Below are 22,738 nucleotides of genomic sequence, written 5' to 3' on the forward strand. Positions count from 1 at the left end.
GGTACCAATGGATTCCTTAGGTTTTTCTTGTTTCATTTGATGTCACTGTAGCTTTAAAACTGAGCCCGCTACAACCTCTGAAAGCCAGAATAGTCCGGGTCCACCGTCAGATTTTTAAGAAGTTCAAATCAATACAGCGTTTTGGAGAATCGATACAGTATCACAAAACATAATATCGCGATACACCCCCTAAAACACATACACTTTACTTTGGCATAAACACCTAAACGTTTGGATAAAGCTGAAGTGTTTTGTGATCTCTTTCTCTCCACCCCATTTCTTTTTTTTTTACCTCCCCTCTCCTCCTTCTCCCCATACAGTTCACATTGCATTCCATTACACATTTCCCCAATGAGATATGCCCGCACAAATTACACGACATCTCCTCTAGTCCCAATCTAATTTAGATTGCCCACTTAAATTAGATTATATATTTTGCCATGTCTCATTTTAATTGCAGCTGGGATTTAAATTGCTCTGTCATCTTCCCCAAAACAGCTTTGTCGCAGCATTAACATTTTGCATATGTTTTGATTGTGTATGTCCCAGAGTTCAATTATGGGGGACTTGTCATGTGACTATCCTCTCTCTCTCTCTCTCTCTCTCTCTCTCTCTCTCAGCGTGGGAACCAATCAGAACTTCCAGGAGAACCACAGCTTCACTTTCTCCGCTCACTACTCCCACGGCATCACCTCGGCTATTTACCACCCTGGCCACCGGTAAGTTTGTTCCTGCCAACAATCCAACAAACCGTAAGAGCTTGCAGAATATAGTTGAATATGTTTTGAAAAATGAGCATTTATTTGCCAGCGTTTAGCTTTTAATCCATCAGAGGGCGGCGTAATTAATGCCTGCAGCATCCACTCGACACCCCTGGTGATTTTATTTTCTCTCTTGTGGCCCTCCACGGTCCAAGCCGCCTTCTATTACAACAGTGTTTCATCAAGAGTGTTTATGCATTTCATATTCAAACATCTACAGACATCCTGATAAATCCTTTGAATCAATTTTAAACCCCGCTGCGAGATGATATGCTACATGATGCCCTGTACATCTTAAACATCTGAATTCGAAAGTAGCTGATTTCAAACGCTTTCATCATTTGACATCTAGGGGCAGCGTGAGTACACGTCAACATGTCGTCAATACGCTTGTAAATATGTATTATATTGATCACCGGGCTAGAAAATTTGTGTGAAGTTACTGCATTACCGTTTTCTATGAAGAAAAAGTTGCTTTGCAGACAGGTTGTACAGTTAAAACACGTATTAATAACACACATTGAAATATACACACATAAGAAATACAAGGCTTTTATGCAGACATTCTTGCGCAGGCATAAAGTGTTATATTATGGCATGGGGCCAACTTGCTTACTCAGGAATAAATGAAGCAATCACTTTAATGCAATACCTGCAGGAGTTGACTATAGCAGTGTAAAAACGTCCTTGGCCCTCCTCGCCACGTACCATTCAAAGGTTTCGGTTAATTATGTCTGGCTCACACCCGTGACCTTACTGTTTTTTTTACCACGCTCTCCCAAGTCTGCACAAACCAGATTTAGTTTGGCCCGCGCAGCTTGGTTTGGCAGCTTAATGGCTTTTGGCAGCTACTGTCAAGTGTTTGCCAACTGATAGATGAGATGAAACTTTAATGATCCCCGTGTGAAAACTGGGTCAGTCAACAGAGAGAATCGGATAGAGGTAAGCAAAAAAAGGCAAGGTGAGAAGCCGGATGTGAAAACAATCATTTCAACAGCTGAACACACAGATGAAAAATAACCGTCTCATAATGAAGATATAACGTGTTGAGGTTCAAGCTGTCGCTATGGAAGTGACTGTTTTTAAAATTATGCACAGATGGGATTACAAATGCCTCCAGATGTGTTTTCATTATTAGAATTACAGAGTTAATATACTGCATGTATGCGCAGAATATGCAGATGTGCGTCAGGGATGCGAGGAGTAGTCTAACATCTGTTTTTAATGAAACATTATATCACAGCATTCACAGCAAAAGTGGCTTATATCAGTCATGAGCTCCTATGTTGACACAAAAATTAGCTTACCATCAGTTTATAAAGTCACTCTCAGCTCTTTTCCTCTTACTAAATGTCCGACTTCTGTGCAGCAGCAGGGGGCAGTGTTGAGCTGGACAGCACTGCTTCATCAACACCTTCCCCCCTGAGCTCCTGACCATTGTCGCATCTGTTCTGTTTCACTGCACCCACAGATCACTGTGGTCATTGTGGTATTGTTTGTGTCCTAAAAACATTGATCCCAGCCAGACTTTATCCTCCGATGGATAACTTTTTAATCCACCGCATTGCTAAATGGCACTTCGGTAGTTTGAAAACTCACTGATACCCTGGCTTAAACCCAGGGCTGAAGGATGCCCTCACTGTGACCACCTTAATTCGCTGTGCTTGTTATGCAATGCAAATTGATTTGTCAGGGGCACAATCATGGAGGTGGTAACCACAAGTGTGTGTGTGTGTGTGCGCTTGTTTGTCAGATTGCTGCTGGTGGGCGGCTGTGAGTCGGGGGATGACTGTACATCCAAGGCCTCTTGCTATGGGATCACAGCCTGGAGAGCTCTGTCCGGCTCGCCGCACTATAAGCAGGTCACCAGCTATGAGGACGATGTCAGTGCGGTGAGAAGACTGCACATGATCATGCACAAGTTATTAATGCAGTATCTAACACACACACACACGCATTAAAGGGACAGTTTGGGTGTCTTGAAGTGGGGTTGTATGAGGTACGTATCCATAGTCAGTGTATTACCTACAGTAGATGACGGACGACACGCCCCCAGCTTGGAGAGGCAGACAGGAGTACTGGCACGGGAGTAAAGCAATGTACTGCTGTGGACTGGGCCATCAGCAAAATGTATTTAAGCCACCTAAAAGAAAGGCCCACCAATAAAAATCAATATCAGTTTAAGTGTACGCTATATTTAGAATTAACCTCGCTGTGAGACCGCTAACTGGAGCCGTTATCTATGCTCTCACAAAAGCCACCAGACTCCATTGAAAAAAAGCGGGAATTTTACCTCACAGAACACGGGAGTTGCTGCTCTACCGCTGCCTTGATCCGTTAATTTGTTTTTGTTATTGTGTGACTTTGCTTAGTTCGGATTCACCGAAGTCACGCAATAACACAAACAAACTAATCGATTGAGGCAGCGGTAGAGCAGCAACTCCCGTGTTCTACGAGGTCAAATTACAGTTTTTTTTAATAGAGTCTGGTGTGTTTGGTGAGATCATAGATGGATACAACAGCTCCAGTTCCCCCATTGGAAAGGGGCTGTATCACGGCAAGGTAAACTTGTGAAAATATTCTAAACATTGCGAACACTTAGACAGATTTAGGTGTGCCTTTGTTTTAGGTGGCTAAAATACATTTCGCTGCCGGGTTTGTCGATAGCAGTACATTGCTTTGCTCCCGTGTGATAACTCCTGTCTGTTGTTCCAAACTGGGGGCGTGCTGAGTGTCATCTACTGTAGGTAATAGAGTGTCCATGGATAAGTACCTCATACAACCCCACTTCACAACACCCAAACTATCCCCCTTAATTATTGTTGTCTCTTCTCTGTGTCTGTTAGAATCAGAAGAGAGGTTTCTTCAAGATCCCCAGCTTCAGATTGTTTTCCAGACAGGGAGACGAAAAGGTACCACAGCGCTCTTCTTTCCGTCTTCATCAATCAGAATTAAAAGCTTAATAGGAAGGATCTGGCCAAAACTTTTTTTGTGTGTGTATGTGTTTGCATTTGTGATGTCCAGGACGGTGTGTTTCGCATGAGCCTGAGCCCCGACGGCACCCTGCTGGCTGTCATCCACTTCTCCGGCCACCTGTCTCTCTGGGACGTCCCCTCCCTCAAACACAAGTCCACATGGAGCCAAAACCAACAGGTACACCTCTTAAGCTGCTTTGTGTTCATGTGTGTGTACGATTTTGCGTATGCTCAATAAACCTGTGGCTGGTATTTTGTGCATTAGATGCTTGACTGACTGTATTAGTGTAATCTCTCTCTGTGGCCCAAGTATGAGTGTGTGTTTGGAGAGAGAGGGATTGTGTGTGTGTGTGTGTGTGTGTGTGTGCGCCCATTAGACATTAAGTGAGGTGGCTTAGAGAGAAGTTATATTTGCAGAATGTTTTGCCGATTTATGCGCTGGGTGTGTGTGTGTCTCTTCATCGCCTGGTCTGTGTGTGTGTGTGTGTGTGTGCGTGCTGCAAGTGTAAACAGGGTTAGCGGATTAATTTCTCCCCCCTCTTCTTCTTCTTTTCCTCCCTCCCTCTTTGGTCCTTCCATCCTTCGGTCCTCCCCGCAGCCAGGATTTGAGGAGATCAACCCAGAGTGGAAGACATCGCTGGAGAGAAGGAAGAAAATAAAAGGTAGCTTGGCCCCCGGAGGGCTTCGAGAGCCGACTTTGTTGCTGACACAGCAGTGCACACTGGATACAATTTAATGATCTTTGACATGTCTTTTTCTCCGAATTATACAGTTATTTAGACATACAACCGTAAAGTGTCTGCCGAGGCCAGAAAATATTTTCCTCCCTCACAGTGTCCATGCTTTGGGAGTGGATGTGTCTGTGTGTATGCAGCTTTTACAGTCTTGACAGTTTTGGGCCAGTTGTGACAGCAGTGACAGCTTGTGTAAGCAATAATCTGTGTGAGTCTTCATCTCATGCATGACAAGTGATGAATATGTCCACATGTGTGAATATGTCTTAGAGAAGGATGGAGATTCAAAAAAGTTATTGGGGATATTGGAGAGTATATGATCCCAAAAGAGCACAAAGCATGTTCAAGGAAAAGTTTGAACACAAATCTCCTATCAGCTTTGGCCCTCTGGTGTGTATATCCTCATTTGTAAAAGTTACGTCTCTGCATTGCCTGTCCCAGATAAGGAGCAGTACTACCCGCTGGTGGATGTGAGCTGGTGGAGCGACATCGTGTTGATTCTGGCTCGCTGCTCCGGCTCCGTCACCGTGTCATCCGTCAGGTCGCTGCGAAACCTGCTGGGGAAATCCTGCGAATGGTTCGAACCCTCACCTCGAGTCACCGCGGCGCACAACGGGGGCTTCCTCAGCCTGGAGGTAAATGTCAAGAGAGCCGTATGTATGTGTGGTTAAGTAAACAGACAGAATGTCATGTGAGACTCATGTAAGCATCTTTTTAGCGCCAGTCATGCAACTTAGATCTTGGCCTTCAGGGCTTTTAAAGGTACAGTGTGTAGGATTTGGTGACATCTCGTGTTGTGGTTGCAGATTGTAACTAGGGATGTCACAGTGAGGAAAGTTTCCCACCGGTTAATAAACTTGTGACAACACTCCTCCCTTTCCAAGACTGCGGTAACGTGAGCCGGCGAGTGCCAAACCGTGCGTTCTCCTCGCTCAGAGGCCATCCTTACCATATAACGCTACTTAAAGAGCAACGATAGTCAGACGGCGGCTGGCGGTACCACGGTTTTGCACTCTGCGGCTCACATTATTGCAGTTTCACAAGCGCGTACTACGGTGGCTTCAGGTAATGTAAAAACACTAAAGGGCTCTCTTTAGAGCCAGCGTTTGGATTGTCCGTTTTGGGCTACTGCAGAAACATGACGGAGCAACATGGTGGACTCTGTGAAGAGGACCCGCTCAAAGAGTATAGAAGCAAAGACACAAAACTCTGGCTGTTTTTTTGACAACAGCCGCTGCCGCCATTATGGACTGCTTATTGTGATTATAATATTTTATTGTTCAACACAGGCCATTTCGGTAGAATATGGCAATAGAATAGAAATAATTTTGTTTTACTTTTATAAGGCACTTTTTAGGCGGATGTTTTACTGGCATCCGGTAGTTGCTTTCAGTCCAGAATGGCTGAAGCGTAGCTCTGCTGCTGAGCTCTGATGAATTGACTTTCACTTTTTGACAATGTACGTTCTTTGACCCGCTCCCTATGTAGATATAAAACGCCCATTCTAAGGTAACAAAAACACAACGATTCTTAGTTTCATGTGATTATACACTAATGAAAACATAGTTATGAATATTATATTCCATTTCTGCTAAGAGATCCCCCTTAATGCTCCACACTGGACCTTTAAATGCATATTATATAATACAATTTCTTATCCTTTCATCCATTTTCTGAACTGCCTAATCAGTTCGGGGTGGCACAGGGCTGGGTTGGGCAAGAAAAAGGCTGACAGACTGGACAGGTCACCAGTCTGTTATTGAGATGTCTGTTCTTTGGTTTCAATTATTAAATATTTCAAACGAAATGTGCTTTTGAGCACACTGTTTCTGGTGCAAAGTGAGTCTGTTGTACAGTAAAAATCAATGTGTGCATTGATCTGTGATAGATCCTTTGTACTGCCAGCTGATGTGATTCCCCGAAAGGGCAGTGTTTTTTTCCTGACAAGTACAAATTTCAACCCAAAGTCCTTTTATGACTGTATTTTTCAGTCTGTCAGTGTCATTGTGTAACAGCATGTGTGTGTACATGCGTGTGTATAATGGTAGAAGTGTGTGATGATGAAACATTTATCCCTGCCTCTTTATTCTCCAACAAAGACCCTGATATCACATCACCCTCCACTTTTATTTCAGTCCTCCCCTTTTCTTTTTTTCTCCTCTGATTGCATAGAGAGAGAGAGAGAGAGAGAGAGAGAAAGAGAGATATTTCTTTTACCAGCCAGCTGCCAACTTTCTGGAAAGGTTTCATCAGCCTTCTTCAGCATGGAGAGGGGGGTTGGGGGGGAGGGTGCCTGTGTAGCTGTATCTAAAGCTGAGGGTTTGTGTGTGTTGAAATTACCTTGAGCTCGGGGTTTGTGCTGCGTACCGCCTCCACAGATGTGGAATGATGTGACCTTGTGTGTTTATGATGATCACATGTGCATCTTCCCTCATGTGTGATTAGTGTTTTAGTGCAGCACTATGGAAGCCTGCCTCGGCTCCTCATTGATTAAGGCGCTTAATGCTTTACAGGTGCTAAATGTTTCATAAACCTTGGCTGGGAGGGAGCCCCTCTGCTGGAGGCTTTTTTCTCTTGTGAGCCAAAACCCAGAGGTGTTGCTGCAGCGTGGGGATGAAAACAAACAAAATGGGAAAATAATATCCCCCCCCAACTGAGGCAATCAAAAAACTAGAGGACAAGACAAATTGGAGAAAGTACTCTGGACAGCTTGGATTTAGATGTTTTTATCGAGCAGCTTGACCTTGCTGTTGTTTTGTGTATTAGACAGCCTGCTGATCCGGCACGAGGGTGTTTTAAATTAATTGTGTTTACCAGCTTAAGCACAGCTGGATGTAAACTGTGCTGCATCACATTCCGTGCTTCATTTTCCATTCATCACTTCCTGCTGGCAAAAGAAGAAGAAGTGTCCACACTCAGCGTCAGAAAGTCACTCTGGGCGAAGGCTGTAAATCTGACAATAATGGGGAATGGGCGTTCTTCTGTTTTGCAGCCCTCACTTTATGATTTGGGCCAACAAGACAGGTGTATTTTTATGTAAAGAGACAACTGTGGCTTTATGATCACATCCGAGGCATATGTTAGCAGTATAATTCAAAGTTATGTTTAAATCACCTGTTACTCTTTTTGAATTCCTCTGCTCAGTTTCACCTCCATCCCGTTCGTGACGCTATATATTTTTTATATCATCCACAGTGTGAGGTGAAGCAGGCTCAGAAGCGTGGGCGCCTGGAGAGCAGCGGCGCCGGTGAGGATGAGGAGGGGGATGATGGCGTAGACTCTGACTCAGACGAAGAGTCCTCCGCCAAAGCCCGCTACTTTGGATACATCAAGCAGGGCCTGTACTACGTGACGGAGATGGAGCGGTTCGCCCCGCCGCGCAAGCGCCCCCGCACCGTGAGCAAGAACTACCGTCTGGTCAGCCTGAGGTCAACAACACCAGAGGAGCTGTACCAGAGGAAGGTAGGCTTTCAAATGACTGTTGGATTATTTTTTAATGTTCAAGTGCACCTGCTGATGCTTAATCAAACTCTCTTGAAGCACTAAAACCTGTGTATCTCCTTTATAGTAAGGGAAATGGCTTTGAATTTTGGCTTCAGAATGTGCTATACAGGTAAAAAGTGCTCCTTTCAACATTGCTTTTTTGATGGCAGGATCAGAACTAAATTAATAAGAGGGATGCTGATAACTTCATTGGTGTCCTCCTTTTGAATTTGAGAAGACTTTCTTCTGAGCCGCAATCCACGTTGTCATGTTTTTCGTTTGAAAGAGCGGATTTTGAAAGTGCTGGATCAGATTAAGATAAATAATTAGTAATGAGGATATTCCGTTGCACAGCTTTCTGTAAAAATAGTCGGACTGTCCCGAATACCATTTGTTTTGGGCTCTGGAGCTTCGGCAGTAATCAACAGTGAATATTTGAAGCTTAATTTTTAAACCTAAATTCTATGTTTATATACTGTATAGTATTATATAGTGGAATTTTAATACCTGTTTAATTTTTGACCAATTTATTGCTGCATTAAAATAGGGTTACACTTTAATTCTTGTTCATTTTGAAGATTTTTTTACCAAGTTGTTGGTGCACGATTTACCATTTTAATAACAATTTAAAAAATTCAGTAAAGTTGCTGGTAGGGCTGCACAATTAATCAAATATTAATCGTGATTTGGCTTCCCACAATTAAATGGACATGATCGACTGCGATATTGACGTTTAAAATGCGTGCTCCGCTCATAAAAAAGTCTGCTGCATAAATCAAGCGCTTTCTAAACTAACAGCTAGAGATACTATGTCAACCAGTAGCCGATCGAAGCCGGACAGTTTTCATCAATCTCATATAGGATTGTTTTGCCGGTCACACATACACAGCGGCACAGACTGTAACGTCACACGCAACATGTCGTCGGTGTGGAAGTTCTTCAGTGTGAGTGAAGAAGACCAAATAGTGTGTTTTAATGCAAATAACCACTATAGATGACAATAACAAAGATAAAGGATGACGTTTAGTTTTTGACACTTTTTTTAAATTTAAATGTGAAATTGCATCAAAATATTTTGTCCCTAATCATGATAAATAATCTTGATCTCAATATTGATCATGATTATCCTTTTGGCCATAACTGTGCAGCCCTATCGCACCATCACCAGGACAAATTGTCATACTTTTGTGAATGACCAATGACCCCTGCAAAACGAATCATCAGCCTCAGCTGTACTTGTGCTAATTAGCAAACGTCAGCGAGGTTTGAATGAATAGCCAGCTGGATGGCTGGTTTACTGAGGTGCTCAGTGACTCTGCGGAGAAGTCACATCGCTGTATTCACATTTCATAACATTTACATAATTGCTATGACCTGTCTGGAAAGGTACTTTTATTCGACAATTCAGGTCGCAGTTGCAGTGTGTTAAACCCAGTAGGAGTCCTCGGAATGAGGTAGTATATCTGAGAGTCACAATGAAGAGTCACATTTCTGTTACCGTTTACTTATTCATTGGGCTGCACACAACAAAACGCGTGTGTGCTTATGCGAGAAAAAGCTTTGCTCATGCCTTCGTGTTTGGATTTGAACGTTCTTTTTAGCTCAGCAATCTGAAACAGCAATTCCAGAGCTGATGTGCAGTTATCTGCCTCACACAGTGTTATGAATTCATTTTGGCAAGGAAATTGATATCACCTATTTAATATTTCAAAGACGCTCCATTCCTAATTATACCACTCCTTTTGTAAGGCCTTTATCACATGCAAAGAGATACATGAGCCACACATGCCTCTCTGTAAAGCCAGTAATCATTTTTTATCTGATCAGTCGTCAGTTCTCTTCAATGGTATCACATGTACCATGAAAGTCTTCATTTCTTTTTGCCGCTTAATTTATCAGCAACTGAAAGGCGTCATATGAAATCCGCTTGGTCACTGGCTGAATTATAACAGGCTAATCTGCAAAAATTGGTTTCTGACTAAATAAATCCTGTGCCAGCTCAGTGAAGTGCCATTGTTTTGTTGGATCTGCTTCAGAGTGCCGTTGAGGAGAAATGAAAACCAAGCAAGATGCTCATTCTGCTTTAAGGCTATTTCTCAGTCCCAGGGGTTTTCTCTGAAATGCTAATTGCTGCATTAGAAATATGGCTGTTGTTGCCACTCGCTACAAATTGCAGCAAAAGCAACAACATGCTCTGTCATAAAGCACAGTACCGGCTCTCGACGATCCCAAGTTTGAGCATGGTTCATCAGTCATTTTTATGACCCATCATCTACTTCCTTCTTCATCATTGTCATCATCATTAGATGCCATTAGTCATCGCCATCAATCCTAACAGTGGAGGGTTACAAAGTAATATATCATTATTATCTCTTTGTAACACTTGGTACCCGGCACGGCACTTCCCCAGCTGCTGCTGTCCTGTTGGAATTTTTTTTTTTTTCTATTCACATGTACCACATGTAGGCGGGGAGTGAAAGGGAGGAGGGGGGGGGGGGTCTGTATGTGTGTGTAGAGAAGAATCTGGCCATATGATACGTATCATGATACAGGGGTAATGATTCAATATATTGCGATATATTGCGATACTGTGAGCAAGGTGATATATTGCGATTTCTTTAAATCTAATGTTAGGAAAGCTGTCATAGTATAAAGAACACACCAGAGATACACCATTTAGAATAGGCAAAAATAACACATTTGTACTGCACGCAAAAAACTGCATGCTTTTTGCCCAAAACGGCATGTGATTATCATAAAGTGGGCATGTCTGTAAAGGGGAGACTCATGGGTACCCATAGAACCCATTTCCATTCACATATCTTGAGGTCAGAAGTCAAGGGAACCCCTGTGAAAATGGCCATGCCAGTTTTTCTCACCTAAATTTAGCGTAACTTTGGAGCATTATTTAGCTTTTTTTCGCAACAAGCTTATATGACATGGTTGGTACCAATGGATTACTTAGGTTTTCTTGTTTCATTTGATGTCACTGTAGCTTTAAAACTGAGCCCGCTACAATCTGTGAAAGCCAGAATGGTGGCTGAGTTCACCGTCTGGCCATCAGATATTTAAAAGGTTAATTAAAAATCGATACAGCGATTTGGAGAATTGATACGGTATTGGTCCTCTCTCAAGGTTCCATGGTGGAGAGGAGGTTGTGTTGCTCTGGCTCTATCTATTTGGCTTGGAGAGGAGGTTGTGTTGCTCTGGCTCTATCTGTTTGGCGTGGAGAGGAGGTTGTGTTGCTCGGGCTCTATCTATCTGGCGTGGAGAGGAGGTTGTGTTGCTCTGGCTCTATCTACTTGGCTTGGAGAGGAGGTTGTGTTGCTCTGGCTCTATCTATCTGGCGTGGAGAGGAGGTTGTGTTGCTCTGGCTCTACCTGTTTGGCGTGGAGAGGAGGTTGTGTTGCTCTGGCTCTATCTATCTGGCGTGGAGAGGAGGTTGTGTTGCTCTGGCTCTACCTGTTTGGCGTGGAGAGGAGGTTGTGTTGCTCTGGCTCTATCTGTTTGGCTTGGAGTGGAGGTTGTGTTGCTCGGGCTCTATCTATCTGGCGTGGAGAGGAGGTTGTGTTGCTCTGGCTCTATCTATCTGGCATGGAGAGGAGGTTGTGTTGCTCTGGCTCTATCTATTTGGCGTGGAGAAGAGGTCGTGTTGCTCTGGCTCTATCTGTTTGTCGATGCCGGGAACATCCTTGACATCCTCCTGGATCTACCTTCTCACATATGTTCACATTATATATATTCATTTTTGTCATATGGATCGTCTATGTTGTATTTTCATTATGTTGTTACTCTGTACACACGACATCTAATGCACGTCTGTCCATCCTGGAAGGGGGATCCCTCCTCTGTTGCTCTTCCTGAGGTTTCTTCCATTTTTTTTTGGGCAGAGTTTTTCCTTATCTGATGAGAGGGTCGCACTGTAAAGGACAGATGGTGGCGTTTCATGTCCAGATTGTAAAGCTCCCTGAGGCAAATTTGTGATTTGTGATTTTGGGCTGTACAAATAAAATTGACTTGATTTGACTTGACTTGTATCACAAAACTAAATATCACGACACTCATATTTTCTTACACTGCTAGTGTGCATGTCTATGTATGTGTGTGCATGCATATTCGGTTTATTGTGCGCATCAGTGCCAGCATATTGCTTGTGTTGTATTTGAACAGTTTGACATTTCCACACTTCACACTCAATCACGTACAGAAATCAGAATGACCTGATCTCTCCTCAGAGATTTACCTCAGTTGAGATTTGTAGTCCAGTTGACTGTGAATACACCAGAGCAAGTGATTTTTTCCTTAAGTCAGCCTCCTCATGTGTTCAGGAGTTTGATGATGCGTTCGGTGGCGTAACCTTGCCTGCGTGAGTAGCACACTGGCAGGGCTGCTAACAGTTTTATTAGCCGAATCCAGAGAGAGAAAGAAGCAGTTTTTGATGTCCTCCTACGTGAGGTTTAACTGTGTGGGGTTCTTATTGCCCTCAAGGAACCACAGTCTGGCTAATGTGTTGCTTTGTACTCCTACACACAGAGAGAGATGGATACTCCGTGTGTGTGTGTGTGTCAGTCAGTGCACTCGCACACATGTACTTTCACACACATTGAGTGGGCCTGCATAAACTGAGGTGTCATGATGTTGTTGGATCAAATCATCTTGCGAGACATTGATATGACACAAAACCTCTTTAAGCATTATTATATGTTGACGTCTAAGCCAGGCCAGTTTCATGATAGTAATAATGACAACAACAACAACAACTATTTCTACTACAAGATCTACCAAAGAAAAATATATACTAACAAGACAACGGTCTACGTCACGCTAGCGGCTCTGTGAGGCTGTCCTCGGGTACAGGGATGATTTCAGTTAAAGGTGGAGTCTGTGATTCTAATCCAATAGTACACTTCTTGTCAAATTCCGCGAATATCTCCTCAAGGTGCGCTGGCTATCCATTCTGTGTGCGCGCTAAATCCGATGTTCATACACAAGCCTTCCTCTGTGTGTGTGCAGCAGCAAACCAGTTTTGACCGCAGTGAAAATGTTGTTTTTGAAATGCTAAACGCCAACAAATATGGATTAACACAGGATCCTTTGTTAGTTAAAAAACATGTTGTGAATTTTGGAAATTATTACATCTATCTTTTTCTCCATACATTTCAACAGTGGCACAAACGCCGGCAGCGCCCGCTGTGATAATCATACCCGCTAAAAATCAGCGTGTTTGTTAGCATTGTAATTGTTAGTAAATACAGCTGCTAGCGTGGCTGCAGACTTGTTTTTATTATTTTAGTGAGGTAGCCATGATGCTGTGTTTGATATTAATCCCCAATATCTGTCTCAATATCTCCTGATTCCTCCTTTGGGGTTTCCCCCTCTGTCTTTAAATATCCCCAAATATTCGATTCCCCCTTTAGCCATTCTCCTTATCCCTGCGTAGCAGACCCAATCCAGACTGTGTCATATTGCACATTGCTACGCAGATTGAAATCTGCGTGTTAGAGCTGTTCCTATTCAGTCTTTGAGGAGGCTATTCAGAATGTGTACTCAGGATTTCCGAAGTACCATAGCTTGTGCAAAGGTTTATTCAAAATTCTAAATTGGGCCATGGACTTTTCTCCTGTGTTTTTTTTTTTGTTGCCTAGATATTTGCTTTATATGCCATGTGGTTTGAATTCATTAAAGCATTTGATTCATTTGATTCTGTTTAGGAACACGGTGCAGATGGAGATTGAATCAGTAATATACAGTTGGGGTGGTAATTGGATTGAAAACATAAAAAGTATCTCACAGAATATGAAATGAATTAAACTGATGGTGGAGTTCTGTTATTCTGCTATATCTTTTTGTACACCCAACTGAAATTTTACATCAGAAAATTAACTGTGTTTCCTAATTAGAGTTGTGTCTGCTCAAATCCTGGACAAGCTTCTCATCAAATGGATTGTTTCCTTCATTTCACGGACTGAATCACTTCCAAATAAACGTTCATCCGCTCCTCTTTTTTCATCGTACACATTTGTTTTAGTGCCGTCTGTTCCACTATGTGAAGAAAAACATGCATATATATATTGATTTACATCCTCATAATGTGTTTATTGTGTGCATTTTTTGTTTATCCCGCAGATTGACAATGAGGAATACGGTGAAGCCCTGTCTCTTGCTCAAGCGTATAATCTGGATTCTGACTTGGTATACCAGAGACAGTGGAGGAAGAGTACCGTCAGCATCGCCTCGATACAAGATTATCTGGTAAGAGATAGAAGAAATGAGAGACATAGATCTCAGGAAATGAGGAAAGGAGGAGGAGGAGGGATGGTTGAGAAGAGAGAGAGAGAGAAGATGAATTGTATCAGATTGTTGGTGTTTATCCCAGTAAATTAGACGTCTGGTGAGAAATATACAGTATACGTGTGTGGGCGAGTAGGGGTACAGCACACAGCCCCCTTACTCTATTTCACGCATCATTTTTACCAATTTGTTGCAAATTTTCACACCCTTCCCTCCTAATTCTGTATCTCATTTTATCCCAACATTTCTTCTGAACTCATTCCCTCTCCTTCCATTTCTCACATCCCACCCAGAGCAAGATCTGCAAGCGCTCATGGGTGCTCCACGAGTGCGTGGAGAGGGTCCCAGAGAACGTTGACGCGGCCAAGGAGCTGCTGATGTACGGCCTGAAGGGAACCGATCTCGAGGCCCTCATAGCCATAGGAAACAGGGAAGATGGGGGCAGGTAGGGCACGCACCAACACACCAACGCAAATCCTTGAACATAAATAGTATGAATGTCAAATTGATTTTTGTTCCTTCTTCCCTCCATCAACCCGAGGCTCATTCTACATGTCTCATTTTGTTTATCCATATTTACTTTTTAGCAACAGTATGCGTCATTTTCTTGCCGTCTCCCAGGTTCATCATGCCAGGCGACGTTGACATCGACGACCTTCCCTACGAAGACATCCTGTCAGGCGATGAGGAGCTGGAGATGAAGACGGAGAAGGAGAGCAGGAAGAGACAAGAGCTGTTGGCCAAGGTCGACTTCAGCAGGTACGCAGACTGTCGGTTAGTCAGCTCAGGTAGTTAGTCAGACAGCAGATGAAGACAGGAAGATGCAGAAACTGAGAGACTGGAGCATTTAGTTGAACAAAATCAACAAGGCTGGCGAGTGTTAAGAGAGACACCATCCTTCAGCTGGAGGACCCAAGCTTGGTTGGCCAGCATCTGCCTCACTGAGGTGTCCTTGTGCAAGTTACTAAAGCCATTATTTCACACTAGGGCTAGGGATTTACACACAAAAACTACATGAAAACTAAAATCATAGCCTACTTGGTGATGTATGCACAGTATTAGAAGATATTATTGAAAACTACTGACGCTCTGTTCTGCAATTGTTTAAGACTATTTGATGTAATCTTGGATTTCTACAACCAATGTAATAATTCCGTCAGTTAGCATAGTTAACATGGTTGAGGCCCATATTTATTTATTTTTTCTCTATAATTTTAAGTATGATAATAAATGAATATATAACAAATGAATAAAATTAGAAAATGCTCAGTACTTTTAATTTGTGAGGAATTTAATTCACACAGGATACACAGGATTATGTAAAAATATTACCATGTGGGTATTTCATATAGAATATTTATTTATTTAATTACCAGAAAGTCCTCCCAAAGTCCAAAGACATGCAGATTAGGTTAATTGTTAACTCAAAATTGCCCGTAGGTGTGAATGTGAGCGTGAATGGTTGTCTGTCTCTATGTGTCAGTCCTGTGAGAGTCTGGCGACCTGTTCAGGGAGTACCCAGCCTTCACCCAAAGTCAGCTTTAATCAGCTCCAGCCCCCCTGTGACCCTGAACAGGATAAGTGGATACGGATAATGAATGAATGAATGAATATCTTGACAACTATTGAATGGGTTGCAATAACATTTTCCACTAGATCCCTAGTAAATAAATTCTATAGAATTTGCTGGTCCTCTGACTTTTTCTCCAGTGCCACCACCAGCAGGACAAATGTTTCACTTATTCAGTGAAATATGTCAACATCTACTTGATGGATTGGCACCAAACTTTGTAGAAACAGTAGTGGTTGCCAGATGGTGTATCCTAATGACTTGGGTGATCCCCTGACTTTTTCTCTATTGCAACCAGCAGGTTGACAGCAGGTTTTTGATTCAGAGTGAAATGTCTTGACAACTATACGATGGATTGCCATGAACTTTGGTACAGACATTTCACAGCCCCCAGAGGATGATTTGTAATACTTTGGATCCCCTGAGCTTTTATCTAGACTATACCTGCCATGCTAACAGTATTCCCATCAGCCTTGGCTGTTTAGTGCTAACTAGCAAATGTTAGCATGCTAACACTCTAAACTAAGATAGTGTACATGGTAGACATTGTACCTGCTAAACATCGACATGCTAGCAATGTCATTGTGAGCATGTTAGCAAACTGATGGTGCCCATTTAACTCAAAGTGCCGCTGTGCCTATGAACGGCCTCACAGAGCCACTAGCATGGCCCGGCTTTAGGCTCTTAGTTTTGTCACTAAATTGTTGGAAGCTGTATTATTTTTCAGACTTGCACCACCAGAATTCATCACCATCTCCAAACTCTCAGTAGTAGTTGTTAGGTGGGTGGTAAAATCCCACCAAGGGAAACATGACGCTGACCCGTGCGAGTCGCCTAGTCGGCAGGTTGTTGCCTACTGTTTAAAGAGCTTAAAGGTCACACCTTATGCTAATTTTCAGGTTCATACTTATATACGTATTTACTATACTATACGTATTTTGTGTTTCTACATTTCCTCATACTGTCTGCCTGAATATGCCTGTATTTACCCTCTGTCTGGAATGCTCTGTTTTAGCACATTTCAATGGAATTGGATTATAGGCAACAGCTTGGGTCCATGATTACTTCCTGTCAGCTGAGGTCATTCATATATATGATGCTTTCAAATGGGGTCGTGTTTACCGCGTTCACGAGAAGAGTCCATATGAATGCCCCCCTCTTGTGGTATTCGCAACCTCGTAAGGGGAAAGTTTCTGAAAGCTCAGAGTTAACGAGTTTGTGACGTGTTTGTTGACGTTGTCAGAAATAGCGGAGGCCATGGAAGTTCATTTTTCGGTGCATAATAAGTATATATATATTATACTGTATATTGTAATATATTGTGATTTTAGTCGTACATTTGTTTTTCTTTGTAATTGTATAATATGTCTGAGGAAAATTTAGATTTTCCCAACGACCTCATCTTTTTCCTCTGTCATTATGCCTTTGCATTTCCTGCATTATATGTTACCCACTTGCTAGCTTGCTAAATTGTTAGCCTTCGTGGCTTCTAGACTCCGGCAGTAATGTTAATATCGTCGTTGCTTAGCAGCTGTGTTCTCACGATTTAACCACTTGAACGCCAAGCATATCATGTGCACAACTTCCCATGTTGTAACCATGAGCTCACGAGTTTCATTTGAAGGCACCAATAGTATAGTTGTGACATCACAAAATTACCGAAATCCTGACGGCTGGTTTCTGAATACGGGCTTTGTGTATTTCTCCGTGGATTGAGCGTTTTGATACTTTAACAGTATATATAAATAGCACTTAAACCTGCTTTATATTAATAAAACAACATGAATATCTCACTTTTACAATATGGAACCTTTAAATTAAGTCATTATCATTCACGGTGTATGAACTATAATGATGGGGGTAGCGACTGCACTTTGATTTGTTGAAAATGGAGAACGATGACGGTATTTAAGGTGTAGACAAGGAAACAACGAGGAAATGGGAGAGAAGTCTGCTAAATTTAACACAGATTGTTTGATTAGGTCGCACACCGGAGAGAGGGGATCATAAAGGCAGGGACATTAATGAGGATGAGGGAGCGAGAGGGAGAGAGCGTTGGTGGAGATTAGTGGGTAATCTGCTGGAGGTAATTTATGCCTTTGTTGTTCAGTGCCCAGGGAAAGACTAATGAAAAACCCTTTAGTGATCACTAATCACCTCTCATACACACACACTCACACAGGCAAATACCCATGTATCATGAAACACTCTTAAGCTTAATATGAGTTCATATACATGTTAGACACATCTGTTAAAATGACCAAACACAAGGACATACACTGAAATCAAAGATGTACATTTAAAGTGCATACCCATAATGCAAGAAAGCATTGTGCATACAGGTATTTCAAGCTTCAGTAGCTGGATTGTGCTGTCTCTATTGTTCTCCCTCATCTCAGACACTTAACCGGTGAACCTCCGGTCTGTATTTGACTGAGGAAGTGTTATATATATCTCCCCCCTCAGCTCCCTGTTTCATTTTTGTGTCCCTTTACCCGTTTGATTTCCTTTCTGTTTGGTTCATTGTGTAATAAAACTGTTAAGCTTTATTGCGGAACTGTAGTCCATGGTAGATAAAGAAGATGGAGAATAAGAAAAAGATAGAAGAGGGAGTAAAAAAATCGATAATTTACAAACATAAAGAAAACCATTACGTTAAATCGTCAGTGTATTACCTTCTTTAAATATGCCGGTTTTTCTCTTTTCTCTATCTCTGAGTCAAAGTGTTTTCCAGGCAGCTCATATGTGTGTCCCCAAAATGTGTTTATATATATATAAGTATATATATCTATATGTCTATATACTGTATGTGTGTGTGTGTGCCCGCGTTTGGGCGCAGCGAAGCCCTCGCTAATGGATCTGCCCATGTTGCCTTGAGGCCTGTGGCCGAGGTCTGAGACAGATAATAATTCTCTTAATTTCTTTTTAACTACACCACCATTACAGAAATGGCTTGGTATCGATCACAGCTGCTCTGTGCATGATGCTCTTGTGTGCAGATAAGGACTGTATTCAACTACTCACTGTCGCACCGATCTTTTGTCCCTCCTCCACGCGTTTCGAGGTTGTCTGTGTTTGTGCGCGTATGTGTGTGTGTGTGTGTGTGTGTGTGTGTGTGTTTTTGAAAGAACCGATCAACCAGGACTTTTTTTTTCTATCACCAGTCGGTACAGTTAAATGAAGTGTAATTATCCTTAACTCTTGGGTTAGGAAATAAAAAGACTTTTGGAAGTCATTCTTAAAGGCGCAGTGTGAAGGATTTGACGGCATCTGGTGGGGGGGAGGGGGTTGCAGTTTGCAACCAAGTGAAACTTCTCCTGTGTGCCAAGCGTGTAGGAGAAACTACGGTGGCCGACGCGAAAACGTGAAAACACAAATTGCCCTCTCTAGAGCCAGTGTTTGGTTTGTCCATTCTGGGCTACTGTAGAAACATGGCGGCCGGCTCCGTGAAGAGGACCCGCTCCCTATGTAGATATAAATGGCTCATTCTCCGACATCAGAGAACTAGCGGCATCGAAGGCCGCCTGTTGCGTCGCCTCACATCTCCTTGGTTTTGGCCGACAAGTTGCACCCGAACACACCGCAAAGACTACAGCCGACGGCCAGTTAGCACAGACGCTCTGCGCCTGCGTTAGATGAAATAACTCTCCACACCAGCAGGTCGTGGTAGTCTGTATTTGTCATTCAAAAAGGGAAACCGGAAGACCGAGAACGGCGGATATCCAAGCCGTTGTTATGATACGTACATGAAACAAAGTGCCGTTTGCCGACCATTTTCACACCACTCTCACTCACCACTTAGCTTCATTCCAGATGGCCATGTCGCTGTGAAAATATCCGTGTACTGGAATGATCAGATGAGATAAAGACGAAGAAGAGCCTTCTGTGTTTCTCCTCGACTTCACTCATTCGCTTACTTTTCCTCACCTCGTGCACTGATTCGTTTAAGCTGAACCGCCAATCAGAGGCAGACACAGGCAGACCAGAGCCAACGTTGAGGCACACACCGAAAAAACTAGGTCGACCAACGCTCACCGACGGCCCCAAACTGTCCGACAGCCGACCATTGGCTTGGTGTGTCAGGGCCTTTAGGTAACGAAAACACAACGATTCTTATTTTCAAGTGATTATACATTAAAGAAAAACACACTTGTTAATAATCCATTTCTGTCAATAGATCCCCCTAAATGCTACGTACTGTTCCTTTAAACATCGCTATTGGCAGTTCTTGTCATATTTTCAATAATGAGGGTCAAACCCACTCAATTGATTTCAGCTATCAGACACAAGATGCTGAAGGATGTTCATTCCCCTCTCAGCAAGCACACATTTTGTTTAAAGGAGCCAATAACCTGATAGATGTTAATGGACGTCTCTCCAGCCTCTCTTGTTACGACCAGCTTTACCCCTATAGGGAATGTGTTGCACTTGTACCGCATTCAGTTATCCTGAAATGTAATGTCGCATAAAATACAGACTTCCTCAGGACTCGGTTATTGCTTCACATTCTTAACTGTCATGCTCCAGTCTGTTTTAAAGCTGTTTTTGGGCGGCATGCAGACAGTTTTATCTTTTAGCCTCCTTCTCATCAGTCAGTGTATGCATAATAAAGCATAATTCAGAATCCGCCAAGGGCCTTTATATCTGCTGCTCTGACTCTCTGCATACAACAACAAGATGGACAATACTGCAGTAGTAGTGTATTTATGTGTGTGTGTGTGTGAGAGAGAGAGAGAGAGAGAGAGAGAGAAGATGAGTGTGCAGTCTGCTGCAAGGTGTTTATGTTCTTATCTGATCAGATTCAGACCTCAATCAGAAGTCTCATTTTCTCATTTGCGCCAACATTGGCCGTGTGTGTGTGCGTGCGCGACTGTTTCTGCTTTTACTGTGGCATCCACGTGCACGTGAAGACATGAGCGTGCAAGTGTTTTTGTCTGTTTATGCAGTCCAATTTTGTCCCTCACACTGTGTGATAATCGCTTTTATCAGACACCACATTTATTTGAGAGTGTGTGTGTGTGTGTACGTGAGTGCGAATGTGTTGGCCTATTTATGCAGTTCAATATCTGTCCAGTACAGTCATATTCAGGGTGTTTGTACAGAGATGGAGGAGCGATGCCGTCTGATTGTAATAACCTGCAGTCCTGATAGCTTCAAAATATAAGATGCACACACACACACTCACTCACACAAACACACACCTTTGCAGCGATCAGGGTCCAGACTCTTCACATTAGACAGCATGTGCGATGACGTGTAACAGTCTAAAGCGCACTCTAAGTTGTGCACATTACATCTTAAACCTCCCAGCCCCTCAATCTCCATTCAGATGTGTCGCAGTGTTTTTGTTCACTCATGGTCCTCTCTTAACCGCGTTTTCCCCTTGAGTCACTGTTTATTGTAAGGGCAATTCAGGGAGCAAATATAAACCTTTGCAAAGGCGCAGGCACTCTGCTACCCTTTTGGTGTACAGCCAGGTTGCCCCATTTGTATGTGGAACAGTGTACTACATGCTGTTGATGCCGTACGCCGGTGGAATTCAGCAGTGGGATTAGCAATTTAGAAGCAATGGACGTGGATCTGAATTGACCATTCAGCCAACTCTCACCTGTTGGTGCTCATTTCCACAATGCTAAGCTGGTTGTTGTCTATGAAGTGCACTCAGAGAAAACGTTTAAGATCTTTTAATTAAAGGGATGGTTCAGGTGTTTTGAAGTGGGGTTGTATGAGGTTCTTATCCATAGTCAGTGTGTTACCTACAGCTTGGAGAAGCAGAAAGGAGCTACTGCACAGAAGCAAAGCAATGTACTGCAGCAGCAAAATGTATTTTAGCCACCTAAAAGAAAGGCCCACCTGAAAAAAATCGAGATATAAAAAAATATAGTGTACGCTATATTTAGAATATTTTCCTTGCCGTCAGACAGTCCTTTTAGATGGAACTGAAGCCGTTGTATCCATCTATGCTCTCGCCAAAGCCACCAGACTCCATTGAAAAAAACTGTAATTTTACCTCGCAGAAAACGGGGGTTGTTAGTCTACCGCTGCCTCGATCTATTAGTTTGTTTGTGCTATTTTGTGACTTTGGTGAATCCGAACTAAGCAAAGTCACGCAGAAACACAAACAAACTAACTGATTGAGGCAGCAGTAGACCATTAACCCTCGTGTGCGAGGTATAATTACTGTTTTTTTCATTTCAGTCCGGTTGCTTTAGCTTCAGTTCCAAGTCGAAAGCATAGACTGTTTATCTGTCTCATGGCAACGTAAATTCTATACTCTTAAACGGATATTGATTTTTTTTTTTTAAGTGAGTCTTTCTTTTAGGTGGCTAAAATACGTTTTGCTGCTGGCCCCGTCCACAGCAGTACATTTCTTTGCTTCCGTACGATAACTCCTGTCTGCCTCGCCAAGATTTGGGGTTGTGCCGACCGTCATCTATTGTGGGTGATACACTGATTATAGATAATTAACTCATACAACCCCACTTGAAAACACCCAGACTATCCCTTTAAATGGCTGCAGTTAAATCCCCAACTGGTCATTTGGATGGGAATGACATATATACTTAGTTAGGCAGATACTTATACTAACGTTTTTTGAGCTGCTGGTGGCGCTAGAGGAAAAGACAGCATCTCCAATGTCATTATTGTCTGCACTTGATTTATACAGATGTTACATTTGATTTGTTAAACGGCGTTGCAGTAAATTAAGAGGTTTATCAAAACTTGAGAATGAGAGATGTTCTGATATGTGTTTTTTTGATGTTGGAATTTATGATTGAGCCATCATTCAAAACCCCCAAGAGGACAACAGGCGGGCTTAACTACCTTTTTAACATTTCCTCTCATCTCCGCTCCTTCTCTCCCCTCTCCCTCCTCCATCTCCACTTTTTTTTTTTTTTTTTTTTATAACTTTTGCGCTGAAGA

General features: G+C 42.6%; 1 protein-coding gene across 1 annotated transcript in view; it reads left to right on the top strand.

Moving 5' to 3' along the window:
- The window catches only part of nbas (NBAS subunit of NRZ tethering complex), a 186,826-nt gene that overhangs the window by 14,437 nt on the left and 149,651 nt on the right, over positions 1-22,738 (top strand). The window contains exons 9-18 of the mRNA XM_074616263.1: positions 621-719; positions 2,515-2,653; positions 3,608-3,673; positions 3,786-3,914; positions 4,335-4,398; positions 4,912-5,105; positions 7,666-7,932; positions 14,080-14,205; positions 14,538-14,689; positions 14,866-15,003. Coding sequence (XP_074472364.1) covers positions 621-719; positions 2,515-2,653; positions 3,608-3,673; positions 3,786-3,914; positions 4,335-4,398; positions 4,912-5,105; positions 7,666-7,932; positions 14,080-14,205; positions 14,538-14,689; positions 14,866-15,003 — 1,374 coding nt within the window. The remainder of the gene's footprint in view (positions 1-620; positions 720-2,514; positions 2,654-3,607; positions 3,674-3,785; positions 3,915-4,334; positions 4,399-4,911; positions 5,106-7,665; positions 7,933-14,079; positions 14,206-14,537; positions 14,690-14,865; positions 15,004-22,738) is intronic.

The sequence above is a fragment of the Sebastes fasciatus genome, chromosome 18, assembly GCF_043250625.1.
Source record: "Sebastes fasciatus isolate fSebFas1 chromosome 18, fSebFas1.pri, whole genome shotgun sequence".
NCBI classification, from domain to species: domain Eukaryota; kingdom Metazoa; phylum Chordata; class Actinopteri; order Perciformes; family Sebastidae; genus Sebastes; species Sebastes fasciatus.